This window comes from Globicephala melas, chromosome 19 (genome assembly GCF_963455315.2).
Source record: "Globicephala melas chromosome 19, mGloMel1.2, whole genome shotgun sequence".
Taxonomy (NCBI): Eukaryota; Metazoa; Chordata; class Mammalia; order Artiodactyla; family Delphinidae; genus Globicephala; species Globicephala melas.
In genome coordinates, this window is record NC_083332.1 from 14,583,601 (window position 1) to 14,597,998 (window position 14,398).

At 35.1% G+C, this 14,398-nt stretch overlaps 1 protein-coding gene across 1 annotated transcript in view; it reads right to left on the reverse strand.

Moving 5' to 3' along the window:
- The window catches only part of ZNF875 (zinc finger protein 875), a 72,261-nt gene that overhangs the window by 45,150 nt on the left and 12,713 nt on the right, over window positions 1-14,398 (reverse strand). The window contains 1 exon segment of the mRNA XM_030874629.3: window positions 8,256-9,944. Within this exon segment, the coding sequence (XP_030730489.2) occupies window positions 8,256-9,944 (1,689 nt within the window).

Consider the following 14,398-nt stretch of genomic DNA (forward strand, 5'->3'; position numbering starts at 1 on the left):
TTTCTTTAATACTTATAGGAATATTCATATTATGTTCATCTCATGAGTTTTGGTAAGAGAGTTTTTGTTTTTGTTTTTTTTTTTAAAGAATTGGCCCATTTTATGTAAGTTATTGAATTTATGGGTGGAGAGTGGTTCATAGTATTTATGTATCCTGTTAATGTTTGCAAGGTCCCCTTTATCATTTCCAAGTGGTTTGAGAGTTTTCTATATTTGTTACTAATTTCTAGTTTGATTCCACTGTGGTTGGAGAGGAAACTCTGTATGATTTCAAGTATTTAAACAATTTTGAGGTTTATCATATAGCCGAGGATATGGTTGATTTTGTTATAGATTCTGTTGGTACTTGAAAAGTACATGTATTCTGCTGTGGTTGAGTGGAGTGTTCTATGTCAATTGGATCCTGTTGACTGCTATTTATTCTAAATCTTTGATAATTTTCTGTATAGTCATTATTTCAAGTACTCAAAGAGGGGGATTAAAGCCCCCAAGTATAATTTTGGATTTGTCTATTTCTCATTTCAGTTGTTAGGTTTTACTTCATGTATTTTGAAGCTCTATTATTTGGTGCATACATATTTAGGTTTGGTATCGTCTTTCTGGTTTTTCTTTTATCAGTATGTAGTGTATCTCTCTGTCTCTGGAAAATCTCTTTGCTCTGAAGTCTACTTTATTCTGGTATATCTTTTTCCATCCATTTACTTTTTGTTTTCAGGTGAAATTCAAAATTAACATAAAATTAGGGCTTCCCTGGTGGCGCAGTGGTTGAGAGTCTGCCTGCCGATGCAGGGGATGTGGGTTCGTGCCCCGGTCTGGGAAGATCCCACATGCTGCAGAGCGGCTGGGCCCGTGAGCCATGGCCGCTGAGCCTGCACGTCCGGAGCCTGTGCTCCGCAACGGGAGAGGCCACAACAGTGAGAGGCCCGCGTACCGAAAAAAAAGAAAAAAAAAAAAATTAACATAAAATTAACCATTTTAAAAAGTACAATTTGGTGGCATTTAATGAATTCACGTTATGAAACGATCTTAGTTTCAAATTTTTCATCACCTCAGAATACCCCATACCCACTAAGTAATCACTATCCATTCCCCCTCTCCCATTCCCAGGTAGACTTTAATCTGCTTTCTGTCTATGGATTTCCCTATTTTGGATATTTCATATAAAAGGAATCATACAATATGTAACCTTTTCTTTTGGCTTCTTTCACTTAGCAAAATGTTTTTGAAATTCATTTAAGTTGTAGCACGTATCAGTACAGTACTTCACTCCACTTTGTGGCTGAATAATATTCCATTGTATGTATCTAGTATAACTTGTTTATCCATTCATCTGTTGATGGACATTTGGGCTCTCTCCACCTTTTGGCTACTGTGTATAGTGCTCCTATGAATATTCATGAACAAGTATTTTTTGAGTACTTGTTTCCATTCTTTTGGGTATATACCTAGGAATGGATTTGCTGGGTAATATAGTTATATGTTTCATTTTTGAGGAATTGCCGAACTGTTTTCCATAGTAGCCACACGATTTTACATTGTGCCACCAACAATGTATGAAGGTTCCCAATTTTCCACATCCTTGCCAACATCTTTTGTTTATTACAGCTATCCTAATAAGTGTGAAGCGGTATCTTACTGTGGTTTTGATTTGCCTTTCCTGAATGACCAATGATGATGAATGTTTTTAAATGCTTTTTGGCCATTGGTATATATTCTTTGGAGAAGTGTCTTCCCAAGACCTTTGCCCATTTTAAAATTGTGGGGTTTTGTTGTTGTTGTTGTTGTTCTGAGCTGTAAGAATTCTTTGTATACTCTGGATACTAAATCCTTATCAGATATATGATTTGCAGATATTTTCTACCATTCTGTAGGTTGTCCTTTCACTTTCTTAATATCCTCTGATGCAAAAAGGTTTTAATTTTTATGAAGTCCAATTTATCTTTTTTTTTTTTGCTCGTATGTTTGGTGTCAAATCCAAGAATCTACTGCCAAATAGAAGGTCATAAAGATTTATTCTTGTTTTCTTCTAATAATTTTACAACTTAGCTCTTATATTTAAGTTGTTGATCTATTTTGAATTAATTTTTGTATGTAGACTAAGGTAGGGGTTCAACTTCATTTTTCTGCATTAGGTTATCCATTTGTCCCATCATGCGTGTAACAGACTGTTCTTTCCCCATTAAATGGTCTTGGCACATTTATCAAAATTCTATTGGCCATGGCAGTTTAGGTTTATTAATGGGGCTCTCAATCCTATTCTGTTTGTCTATATGTTTATGTTTATGCCAGTACCGCACTCTTGATTACTGTACCTTTGTAATTAGTTTTGATATCAGTAAGCGGGAGTCCTACAACTTTGCTTTTCTTTTCCAGTATTGTTTTGGCTACTTCAGTCCCCTTTCAATTCCATAAATATGGGGACTAGCTTTTCTATTTTAGTCAAAAAGGCCATCAGAATTTTGACAGGAATTGAAGTGAATATGTAGATCTTTTTGGGTAGTACTGACATCTTACCAGTTTTAAGTCTTCCAATCCATGGACATGGCATATGTTTACATTTATTGAGGTCTTCTCAAATTATATAGTTTTATAGGTTTTTTTTCTTTTATGTTTTATAGTTTTCAGTGTACAAGTCTTTTCACATCTTTCATTATATTTATTCTTAGGTATTTTATTCTTTTTGATTCTGTTGTAAATGGGATGTTTTTCTCAATTTCCTTTTCTGATGGTTCATTGGTGGCGTATGAAAATACTTTTTTAAGTATAGTTGGTTTACAATGTTGTGTTAGTTTCTCGTATACAGCAAAGTTGTTCATTTATATATATGTAAAATACAACTGATTTTTGTGTGTTCATCTTGTATTCTGTAGCTTTGCTGAACTTATTAGGCTTAGTAGTTTCTTTGTGGATTCACCTGGATTTTCTGTGTATAGAATGATGTTTGCAAACAGAGGTAGTTTTACTTCTTCCTTTCCAATTTAGATGCCTTTTATTTCTCTTTTGTACCTAATTGTTTCTGACTATGGCTTCCAGCACTATGTTGAATAGGACACTCTATTCACAAAATAAGAGTATCAAGATGAAAACAAAGAATTGAGAAAAGTAAATACTACCAAAAAAGGCAAGTGCAACAATATTGAGAGCAGACTAATTAGAAGCACTGAATGGGTTTTTAAAGGGAAAAATTCATCAGGAAGAAATGTTATTAATTTCTACAGGTCTAAATAAAACAGCTTTGAAATATGTTAAGCAAAATTTGATTGAAATACATGAAGAAATGCTTCCTAACATGATCATAAATTTATTTATTATATCACTTACAGAAATGGAAGTACTAAGTTTTTAAAAATAATTAAGGCTTATTTCTTCTGCTGGGGTGAACACAATGGCATTTGTTCTATTAATAATCTTTATACCTACATTTATATCACAGATTTAATTTTACATGTGTTAAACATATAATATAAATTAATAAATAAAAATACAGATCATTAATATAAAACAACAGGAGAATAAAATAACTAGAAAAATATCAAATTTTATAACCGTTTGTATTAATTTTGGCATATTACTAAAATAGATATACACACACTCACACATTAAATACTTGCTTTACGTTACAGAGCTTGATCACATTCAAAACTGAACTTTATGAATTAAAATGGAAGAAATCACAAAATACACTGATTACAATGCTACAAAATAAAAGGCTAAATACTAGGATATTGTAAAAATGAATATGTCCATCTAGCCATTTGTAAGCACTCTTTGAAACAGTAATTCTTGTCTAAAAGAGAAAATAAAAATGAAAATTATATGCCACTTAGAAATGAAATGAATTTCAGAACAGTAAAAAGATAAATAAATCAAATTATGATTAAATAAGCTTGAAAAATCAATACAATAAAAAGAAATTAGCTTGAGATTAGTAAACAGTAACAGAAATTAACAAAATATAAAAGACACACTGAAGAAATGATTAAAAGCATAAAGCTGCTTCTTTGATTTAAAAAATAGAAAAAAATAATTGCCAAGTATAATCAGAAAGAGACATAGCCAAAAGCATGAAGGAGATTAATTATATCATTTAGTTCTAGAAGTGAAAATGCCCCAAGTTTGTGTTCTGTCTAGATAGATCAGCATACATCAGATTGTAGGTTTATATCTGTCAGTAGGTGTTAAGTATTTTCTTTGTATTTGTTTCTTCTATGCTTAGTTTAAATTATATAAAGCATAGATGTTAATAGTATGTTAGGTATTATAACATGTAACTTTTTTTCTGATGTGTGTGTGTGTGTGTGTGTGTATAGTATTTTCAGTGTGGGTTACAGACCATAAACATCTAGAAACAACACACATAAAGGGGAAAAGTAAAGTGTTTCACTTTCACTTGGGTGTGAACATTTTCCACCATAAAAAAAAAAAAGTGAGAAGAGTGGCATTGTTTTGTATTTTTGCAAATCTCCTTAATGTCCAGTGTAATAGAATATAGCTGGTATTTTATATGTGCCCCTGTACTTAACCTGTTGACATAAATAAAATCTGGCCTGACACAGATATAGTTAGAAAATAGAGGAGTGTTTTAATAGCCTTTTCAGGTAATTGTCAACATTATCCTTTGATAATACACCAAAAATCAACAAGTAGTAATTTCTTAAAGGTTACTTATAATGTGGAATCTGGCTTTTATCTCTTGAAATCCATTTGTCTGTCTTATACTTTAATATACCCACAGATGATTTTGCAGCATTATGTACTAATTGGAAAATATTGGTTCAGTGAATTAGGCAGATCTTCCATCAACATATTTCATTATATGGTATTATAAAATCACATTCATTAAAATCATCACCAATCTCATCATAAAGGAGTAAGTATTGGGAAACTGTCAAGTTCTTGGTGGCAGATAACTTGTTTTTCAATATTCTAATTTTTTTGCTTGAAAGTCAAATTAACAAAATTACTGTCAGCTTTCTTTACTGTTTTAAAAAATCACTTCATTTTTTTTTTTACAAATGTCTACCAAATATCCAAGTCTGAGTCACCTTATTCAAAATTCGTCAGCTAATCTTTCAAATAAAATTGGTGTCCATAAAAACGTAGCTGGTTCAGCTCGCAAATCAACCATTGAAGTGCACTTCTTTGAAACAACTTCATACATGAAAGACTTTATGTGCATTTCTCTTTTCATCACGTATAGTTTTTAAAAGATGTGTACATATCAATTTTAGTATCGTGGTTGTGATATTATAGTATCATTTTGTAAGACATTACCATTGAAGTAAAGTGAGTAAAGAGTACGTGGAATCTCCCTATATAATTTCCTGCAACCCTGTGTGAATCTACAGTTATCTCAAAATTAACAGTATAATTTTATTATTATTTTTTATTTTATTTTTTTGCGGTACGCAGGCCTCTCACAGTTGTGGCCTCTCCCGTTGCGGAGCACAGGCTCCGGACGCGCAGGCTCATTGGCCATGGCTCACGGGTCCAGCCGCTCTGCGGCATGTGGGATCTACCCGGACCGGGGCACGAACCTGTGTCCTCTGCATCGGCAGGCGGACTCTCAACCATTGCACCACCAGGGAAGCCCTAACAGTATAATTTTAAAATGTTGTACCCAAAGGTCAAGATTTAACAAAATTAATTTTTCCTTTTCTATGAAGAAAATTCTTAAGTGGAACTTGCATGGTTTTTTTTTACCACAGTAGGGGGTGGTAAAAAATACAATAATACTAGTAGTACAGTTTGGTGACACTGCCTTGATTCATGCTAGAAGCCCAGCAGTTTTATCCATGATTGTTTCTGCACCATCAATGCAAATTTCAGCACAACAGAAAAACGTAAGTAATGTCTTAGTGTTATAACGAAACTTGTTTTGACCATGCAGATCACTTGAAAGAGCCCCCAAACATCCTCTGACCATACTTAGGGAACCACTGATCCATAATAATAAATTAGAATTAAATGAAACAATTACATTAAAATTTACTGCTACTCCTTTTAAAATGGAACATCTCAATGGTGACCATAACAGGCTTAACGGATTTGAAGCAATATTCATTGTTTCATACTGTTCATCATCTTTTCTTCAAAATTTTCTGCAGTATAGTCTACTACTTACCATAGGATTGGTAGGATGGGCAGTGGTTGCTCTGGGGCACATTTTCTGTCTGTTTTAAACATCTAGAGCTGTCACCTCAGGTTATGAAATATGGGGCAATAGTGGATGGATAGTCCAGACACAGATTGAAAGACAAAACCAAAAAAACCCTCCAAGACTGAGAGGATTCACATATCTGAATACCACGTGGTGTTTGCCTCCTAATCAGTTTCCAAATATGCACACAGATTTTAATGCTAGGCCCAGGCAGACAACTCAGGTTACCTGTCCTAATTCTGTCTCTTCTGAGAGGTTCTAAGCAGAAGGCCTGATGTGGGTTTAAGAATCAGTAGAGGTGGGCTTGGGCAGGGTCAAAGGATGGGACTTCTTTCTACCTATTTCTCAGAACATTTCCAGATCTTTCTGTTTGGTTGCTGCTCCATAGAAATGTTTCCCAGAGTTTAAATCTCTTTGAATCTATTTAAATCTTCATATACCAGCAGTGCTCTATTTTTTCCTGTTGAGAGTTTTAAATAATTTAAGGCAAAATCTTTTATTTTTATGAGGCAATTACACTGAAAACTGAAATATTCCTTCCGAAAGCTAAAAAACTGGTGAAAGGTACATGTTTAATTTTGGAATCTTTATTTTTGTGACATGATTTTATGGAAAAGAGTAATTAAGTTCTAAGACTTAAAGAGATTAAAACTCAAAAGGTATTTTTCTGTTGAGAAAATGTAAGAGCATGAGGCCAGGATTTACCATGGGGAGGGCTAAGAAGGGCAGGCCATGCCAGCTGCTCCATTTAAGATAGTATTTCATAATTTTTCACCAGGTTCTGCTCACTCCACTCAACCTTAGATTTTGAACAAAAATTATGACTCTTACACCTCATATTATTTGAGATAGTGATTCCCTAACTCTAACTCCTTTGGATATCGAAACTTTGGGACCTATGTTTATTTTTTCCCTAACTGAAAGCCAATGACCCAACCACTGAGTATTGTACTTTAAATCCTACATCACCACTTTCTAAATACTCATACACTTTCTCTTACGCTTTCAAATTTATTCTACATACCTGCACAGAGATAAAAAGATAAGTTATTATACAATTTCTACATTTTCCTGCCTGTTGTTAGAAAACTTATTTTCCAAAGAAAATTCACAGTCATTTAGTCAAGTTTCATGAAAAAAAACTGGGCCTTGGGACACGACTCTAAATGAATTTGTGGGATACTGCCATTTTCAAAAAGAGTATTCTCAACCAAAAAAGTAGTATATTTTACAATGGTTGGGAAAATTTAAACCAAATAATTACTAATGGGATGCTGTATGGTAACTCAAAGAAGAATAGAAAGTAATTTCATTTTGTATTTCTGTATATGTGTGTATATATTTTCTTCATAACACTACATAGTACATTTCTAGTCTAAAAACACTAGTCAATAAAAACATTTTCAGTATGGATTCAACCTGAAAACCAGAGACAGCCCCAGGAAGCAAGCAAAGATATGATATTTCCAAAAATGGACACCTCTTCCCAAACTCAGAGCTAGGATACCTACAATCTTTCTTACCTGTCAGCCTTTTGTATAATAAAACCTTCTACCCAAGCACTATCTCTGTCCCCATGAGTTGACCATTTTCCAAACTCTCCCTGAAGCTGACTCTGCTGGGTCATGCTCTGTGGAACCAAGATTAAATCAGCCATGGTTTCTGTCTCTTGTTCAAAGAAGGTAAGACAGACATCAAGAGATGGACTCTAGAATTGCTGTTTTTGTAACATCCAGGTTACTGTGGAAGGAGTGTTCAAGTATACTTGGGAAATATTGGAATAGTATCAATTCTCTAATTTCAACCTACTTAGTAAGTACTCTCTCCATCAAGTTACCTGAGAGACCTTCCACAACCTACCATCCCCACTAGGGAAAGCCAGAGCCCCTGAAAATGGGCCAGCAATTCTCCTTCAGGTGGATTGGAGATGTTGACCCTTACCATTAGTCTCGTGAACACTCCCATCACACATAAGATGTTTCTACTTTAGTGTCTGGCAATGGCTGACTTATTACTAAAGCTACAGCCCTGGGTGGGACTTCTGGTGTTTCATGCCGTGTGACTATTGGCTAAAGGTTTCACTACTTGTCCACACAAGGTTTCTATCCTGAGTGTGTCCTCTGATGTCTGATGAGGTTTGATTTCCGACTAAAGCCTTGCCCACACTTCCTACAAATATAAGGCTTCTCTCCTGAATGGATCCTCTGATGTCTAATAAGGTGCGACTGCCGGCTAAAGCCTTGCCCACACTCCCTGCATACATGAGGCTTCCCCCCCGAGTGTGCCCTCTGGTGTGTAATGAGAGTTAACTTATCACAAAAGCCTTGTCCACACTCCCTGCACACAAAGGGTATACTCCCTGAATGTGCCCTCTTGTGCCTAAACAGGTTTGGCTTCTGGCTAAACTTTCTACCACACTCCCTGCATACGAAAGGCTTTTCCCCTGAATGTGTCCTCTGGTGTGAGATGAGGGTTGACTTATCATTAAAGCCTCGCCCACACTCTGTGCATACAAATGGCTTCTCTCCTGAGTGTGTCCTCTGGTGTGTGATGAGGGTTGATTTCCGGGTAAAGGCTCTCCCACACTCCCTGCATACAAATGGCTTCTCCCCTGTGTGTGACCTCTGGTGTTTGTTGAGGTTTGACTTCAGGCTAAAGCACTGCCCACATTCCAGGCACACATAAGGTTTAACCCCTGAGTGTGTCCTCTGGTGTGTCTTGAGGTTTGATTTCCAGCTAAAGTGACGCCCACATTCTGTGCACACATAAGGTTTCTCTCCTGTGTGTGTCCTTAAGTGTCTAATGAGGTGTGACTTCTGGCTAAAGCCTTGCTCACACTCCCTGCAAACATAAGGCTTCTCTCCTGAATGTGTCCTCTTATGTCTGATGAGGTGTGAATGCTGGCGAAAGCCATGTCCACATTCCTTGCAAATGTAAGGCTTCTCCCCAGAGTGTGCCCTCTGGTGTGTGATGAGGTTTGACTTCAGGCTAAAGCTCTGCCCACATTCCTTGCACACATAAGGCTTGACCCCTGAGTGTGTCCTCTGATGTGTGAAGAGGTTTGATTTCCAAGTAAAGCCTCGTCCACACTCCTTGCACACATACGGTTTCTCCCCTGAGTGTGTCCTCTGGTGTGTGATGAGGTTTGACTTCCAAGTAAAGCCTCGTCCACATTCCCTGCACACAAAAGGCTTTTCCCCAGAGTGTGCCCTCTGGTTTTTGATGAGGACTGACATACTGCTAAAGCTTTCTCCCCACTCAGTGTACATGTAAGGGGTCTCCCCTGTGTGTGTCTTCTGGAGGCTGAGCTGGTTTGACTCCTTGATAAAGCCTAGCCCAAACTCTCCATATTTGATTGCTCCAAATCCTGAGACTTCTAAACCATGTAATGTTTTGTCTGTTTCCTCAAGGTTTGTCCTCTGGGCAGGGCTGGGCACTATGTCCACAACTGTGTTGTCTTCCTTGGACCTTACTGGCTGTTCTTCCAGGGTTCTGGAGAATGCCTTTGAAGTGCTGCTTTTACTTACTCTCCCAAACAAAAGCTTGGAATCTTCTCTCTCTTGAATTTCTGCTTTGTTGCTTGAGCAGGTTTGATCAAAGACTTGCTCCTGCTGCTGTTTCTGATCTTCTGAATATTGTTTCCCTGAATGGAGATGATTTCCTGCACGTAAACTTGAGAAAAACTGAGGGAGATGACTGAGCCACACATGTTGGCTGAGGGCTTGCTGACTAGAGAATGCCAGAGGACAGGAGGGACAAGGTTGAATTTCTAGCTTTGATCCTGCTGAATAAAGAATGTTTTCAGTCAAAGCAGTCATAGGTAGGGCTGCCTAGGCCATTTTGCTTTGCCTACTGGTCATTCATATGTTCACATCACAAGCTGTTTCCCATTCAGCCATACTTCCCAAAATCTATTTTTTATTTCACATTTTATGCTTTACATTTTTATTGTAGGAAACAGTAAACCTGCTCAGTGGGCCAAATCCAGCCTGCAACCTGTTTATAGTATGGCTACAATATAATATCTAAAATATCCAGTTTTCAAAGAAACAGGAAAGAGTGAGTGACACATACCTAGGGAAAAAATTGCAGCCAATAGAAACTGTTGATGAGTGGGCCCAGATGCTGATACAGGGGGAAAAAAAAAAAGACTTCAAAGCAGATACTATGAATATATTCAAAGAACTAAAGAAAACAATGTGTGAAAAATTAAAGGTAAGTATGATAACAACTTAAAATGGAGAATCTCAACAAAGAATAAAAACTATTAATAAGAAACAAAAGGAAATTGTGAAATTAAAAAGTAAAATAACTAAAATTACAAAGTTACTAGAGAGATACCACAACATATTTGACTTTGTAACAGAACCAGTGAACCTGAAGATAAATCAATAGAAATTACCTAAAACAGAAGAACAGAGTTAAAGGAAGACTGAAGAAAAACAAAGAGCCCAGAAACCTGTAAGACACCATCAGGTAAACCAAACCTATGTGTAATGGTAACTCAGGAAGGAGAAGACAGAGAGAAAAGAGCAGAAAAAAAATCTGAAGAAATTATGGCTTAAAAAGTTCCAAATTAAAAAAAAAAAAAAAAAAACTTCCAAATTAGATGAAAAACAATCTACAGATCTAAGAAGCTCAACAAACCCCAAAATAAACACAAAGAGATCCTAGCTAGACACATCATAGCCAAAATGTTGACTATCAGAAAAAAAAAGACAAAAAGGAAATCTTGAAAACAGCAAAGGAAAAATGACTCAACATGTACAAGGGGAAAAACCATATGACTAGTGTTAACTTCTCATCAGAGACAATGGAGACCAGAAGGCAGTGGAATAATGTATTTAAGGTGCTGGAATAAAAGAGAAAAGACTTCTATCTATGAAGAATTCTATTCTCACAAAACTATGCTTCAAAAGTGAAATTGAGGGAATTCCCTGGAGGTCCAGTGATTAGGACTCCAAGCTCTCACTGCTGAGGGCCCAGGTTCAATCCCTGGCCAGGGAACTAAAATCTCACAATCCCACAAGCCACACGATTCAGCCAAAAAAAAAGAGAAATTGATATAAAGATATTCTCAGATTAACAAGTACTCAGAGTATCTGTTGATAGCAAACATGCCTTATAAGAAATACTCAGTAAGTCCTTCAGGTTGAAAAGAAATGACATGAGACACCAACTCAAATCCACAAGAAGAAATGAGGGCCACCGAGGGATGTCCCTGGCAGTGCAGTGGTTAAGACTCCATGCTTCCACTGTGGGGGGGCGCAGGACTGATCCCTGGTCAGGGAACTAAGATCCCGCATGCCACGCATCAGGATCAAAAGAAAAGAAAAGAAAAGAAAGAAATGAAGGCCACTGAAACTGGCAAATATGTGGGTAAATATAAAAGATAACATATGTATATTTTCCTCTAAATTTCTCTAAAATACAAAAAACTATTATAAAAGGCAGTAAATATAACACAATATTGTGGGCTTTATAATATATGTATAAATATTTTACTGGAACTAAGTTAGTATTAATTAGAGGTAGACTGTGATAAATTAAGGTGCATATTTTATTTCCTAGAGCAGCATTAACTCCAAAACAAATTTAAAATCAAGAGTGATATGAAAATAGTACACTTAAATTAAAAAACCCAACAATATGTCATAAAAGAGGCTAGAGAAATAAAGACATGAGACATATTAAAAATAAACAGCAAAATGGCAGATTTAAACCATATCAATAATTATATTAAATATGAACAAACTGAACACTCCAAACAAAAGGCAGAGATTATCCCACTAGATTAAAAAAGCAATATCAAACAATGTGCTATTTACAAGGGACACATTCTGGATCCAAAAACACAAGTAGGTTAAAAGTTAAAAGGATGAAAAAAGATATACCATGCAAACAGTAATCACATAATCACAAGGGAATTGGAATGGCTACTATATTAATAGTAGACAAAATAGATTTCAAGACAAGGATTATTGCTAGACAAAAAGAGAGGTATTTCATAAAGACAAAAGGGCAATAAATCAGAAAAGTAAAACAATTATAAAGGTATCCACAACTAAAAACAGAGCCCTAAAATACATGAGACAAAAACTTACAGAACTAAAAGAAGAATTAGATAATTCAACAATAATTGGAAATGTCACTATTCTAGTCTCAATAATAGAAACCACTAGACAGAAAATCTCCAGGGATACAGAAAATAAACCAACTTGACCAAACTGATATGTATGGAACATTCCATCCAATGACTGCAGAATGCATATTCTTTTTAAGTGCACATAGACCATTCTTCAGAACAGATCATATGCTAGGCCAAAAAACAAATAACCGTTAAAGCTATACAAAGCATGTTTTTCTACCACAAAGGAGTGAAATTAGAAATCAACAAATGAAAGAAAGATGGAAAATCCACAAATATGTAGAAATTAAACAAGATACCTCTAAGTAACTCAGGGACAGAGAAGAAATCAGAAGAGAAATTGAAACATATTTTGAACAGAATGAAAACAAAACCCAGCATAATAAAATTTATGGGATGAAAAAAAAATTTATGGGATGTAGCTAAAGAAGTGATTAGAGAGAGATTTATAGGTTTAAATGCCTGCATTAAGGAAGAAGAATGGTTTCAAATCAACTGTCTAAGCTTCTATCTTAAGAAATTACAAAAAGAGCAAATTAATAAATAAGCAGAAGGAAAGAAATAATACATTTATAAAAAATTAATCAAATAGAAAACCAGAATGAGTAGAGAAAATCAATGAAATTAAAATTTGATTTTTGAAGAGATCAACAAAATTGAAAAATCTTTAGCTAGAATGAACAAGAAAAAATAGAGAAGATAGAAATTACCAAATCAAGAAAGAAAGAGGGAACATCATTACTGACCTCACAGAAATTAGAAGGATTAAAAGTAGTATAAACAACTTTATGCCAACAACTGGACAACAAAGGCAAAACAGAAAAATTCCAGAAAAACACAAACTACCAAAACTAACTCAATAAAAACTAGAGTATCTGAATAGACCTGTAATAAGTAACAAGATTGAATTAGTAATTAAAAGTCTTCACACAAAGACAAGCCCTTGTTCAAGTGTCTTCACTGGGGGATTCTAACCAATACTTAAAGAAGAAATGATACAAATTCTTCACAAGTTCTTACAGAAAATAGAGGAGAGAAAATTTCACCTCTCATTATATGTAGTCATTACCCTGATACCAGAGCAGACAAAGATATCAAAAAGAAAGTAAAATACAGATAAATACCCTTCATGAACAGAGGTGAAAAAATCCTTAACAAAATATTAGCAAACTAAATCCAGCAGCAAGTCAAAAAGAATTATACATTATAATAAAGTAGGATTTATTCCAGGAATGCAAAGCTCATTTAACATCTGCAAATCAATTAATGAAATACACCACACTAACAAAATAAAGACAAAAACTACATGAACATCTCAACAGATGCAGAAACATCTAACAAAATCCAATACCCATTCTTAAAAAATACTCCACAAACTAGGAATTGAATGGAACTTCCTCAACCTGATAAAGGGCATCTATATAAAACCTACAGCTAACATCATATTTAATGATAAAAGACTGAATATTTTCCTCTAAGGTCAGAAACCAGACAAGAATGTCTGTTATCAACAACTCCATTCTACACTGCACTGGAAGTTCTAGCCAAAAGGCTAAAGGAGGGGAGTAGCAGAACAAGGAAGAGGAGAAGTTAAAGATATCTAAATTGGAAAGGAAGAAGTAAACCTTTCTTTTTTTGTTCACAGATTATATGAGCCAGGACGTACAAAATTCCAAGGAATCCTCAAGAAAGAGACAACAAGTAATCATTGTATTTAATAAGGTAATATGATAAAAGCTCAAAATACAAAAATCAATCGTATTTCTACATACTAGCAATGAACATTCCACAAATGAAATTAAGAAAACAACACCATTCACAATAACATAGATAATAATAAAATACCGAGGAATAAATTTGACACAAGTATTACCAGACATGTAGGGTGAACATTTTAAAACATTGCTGAGAAAAATTAAAGTCCTAAATAGACAACCATAAATTAGAAGACGCAATATTATTAAAACAGTGATTCTCCCTAAATTGATTGATAAATTCAATGCAAACCCTATCAAAATCTTGTTTTGTTTTGTAGAAATTGACAATCTGACCCCCAAATTTATGTGCCAATTCAAAAAACATAGAATAGC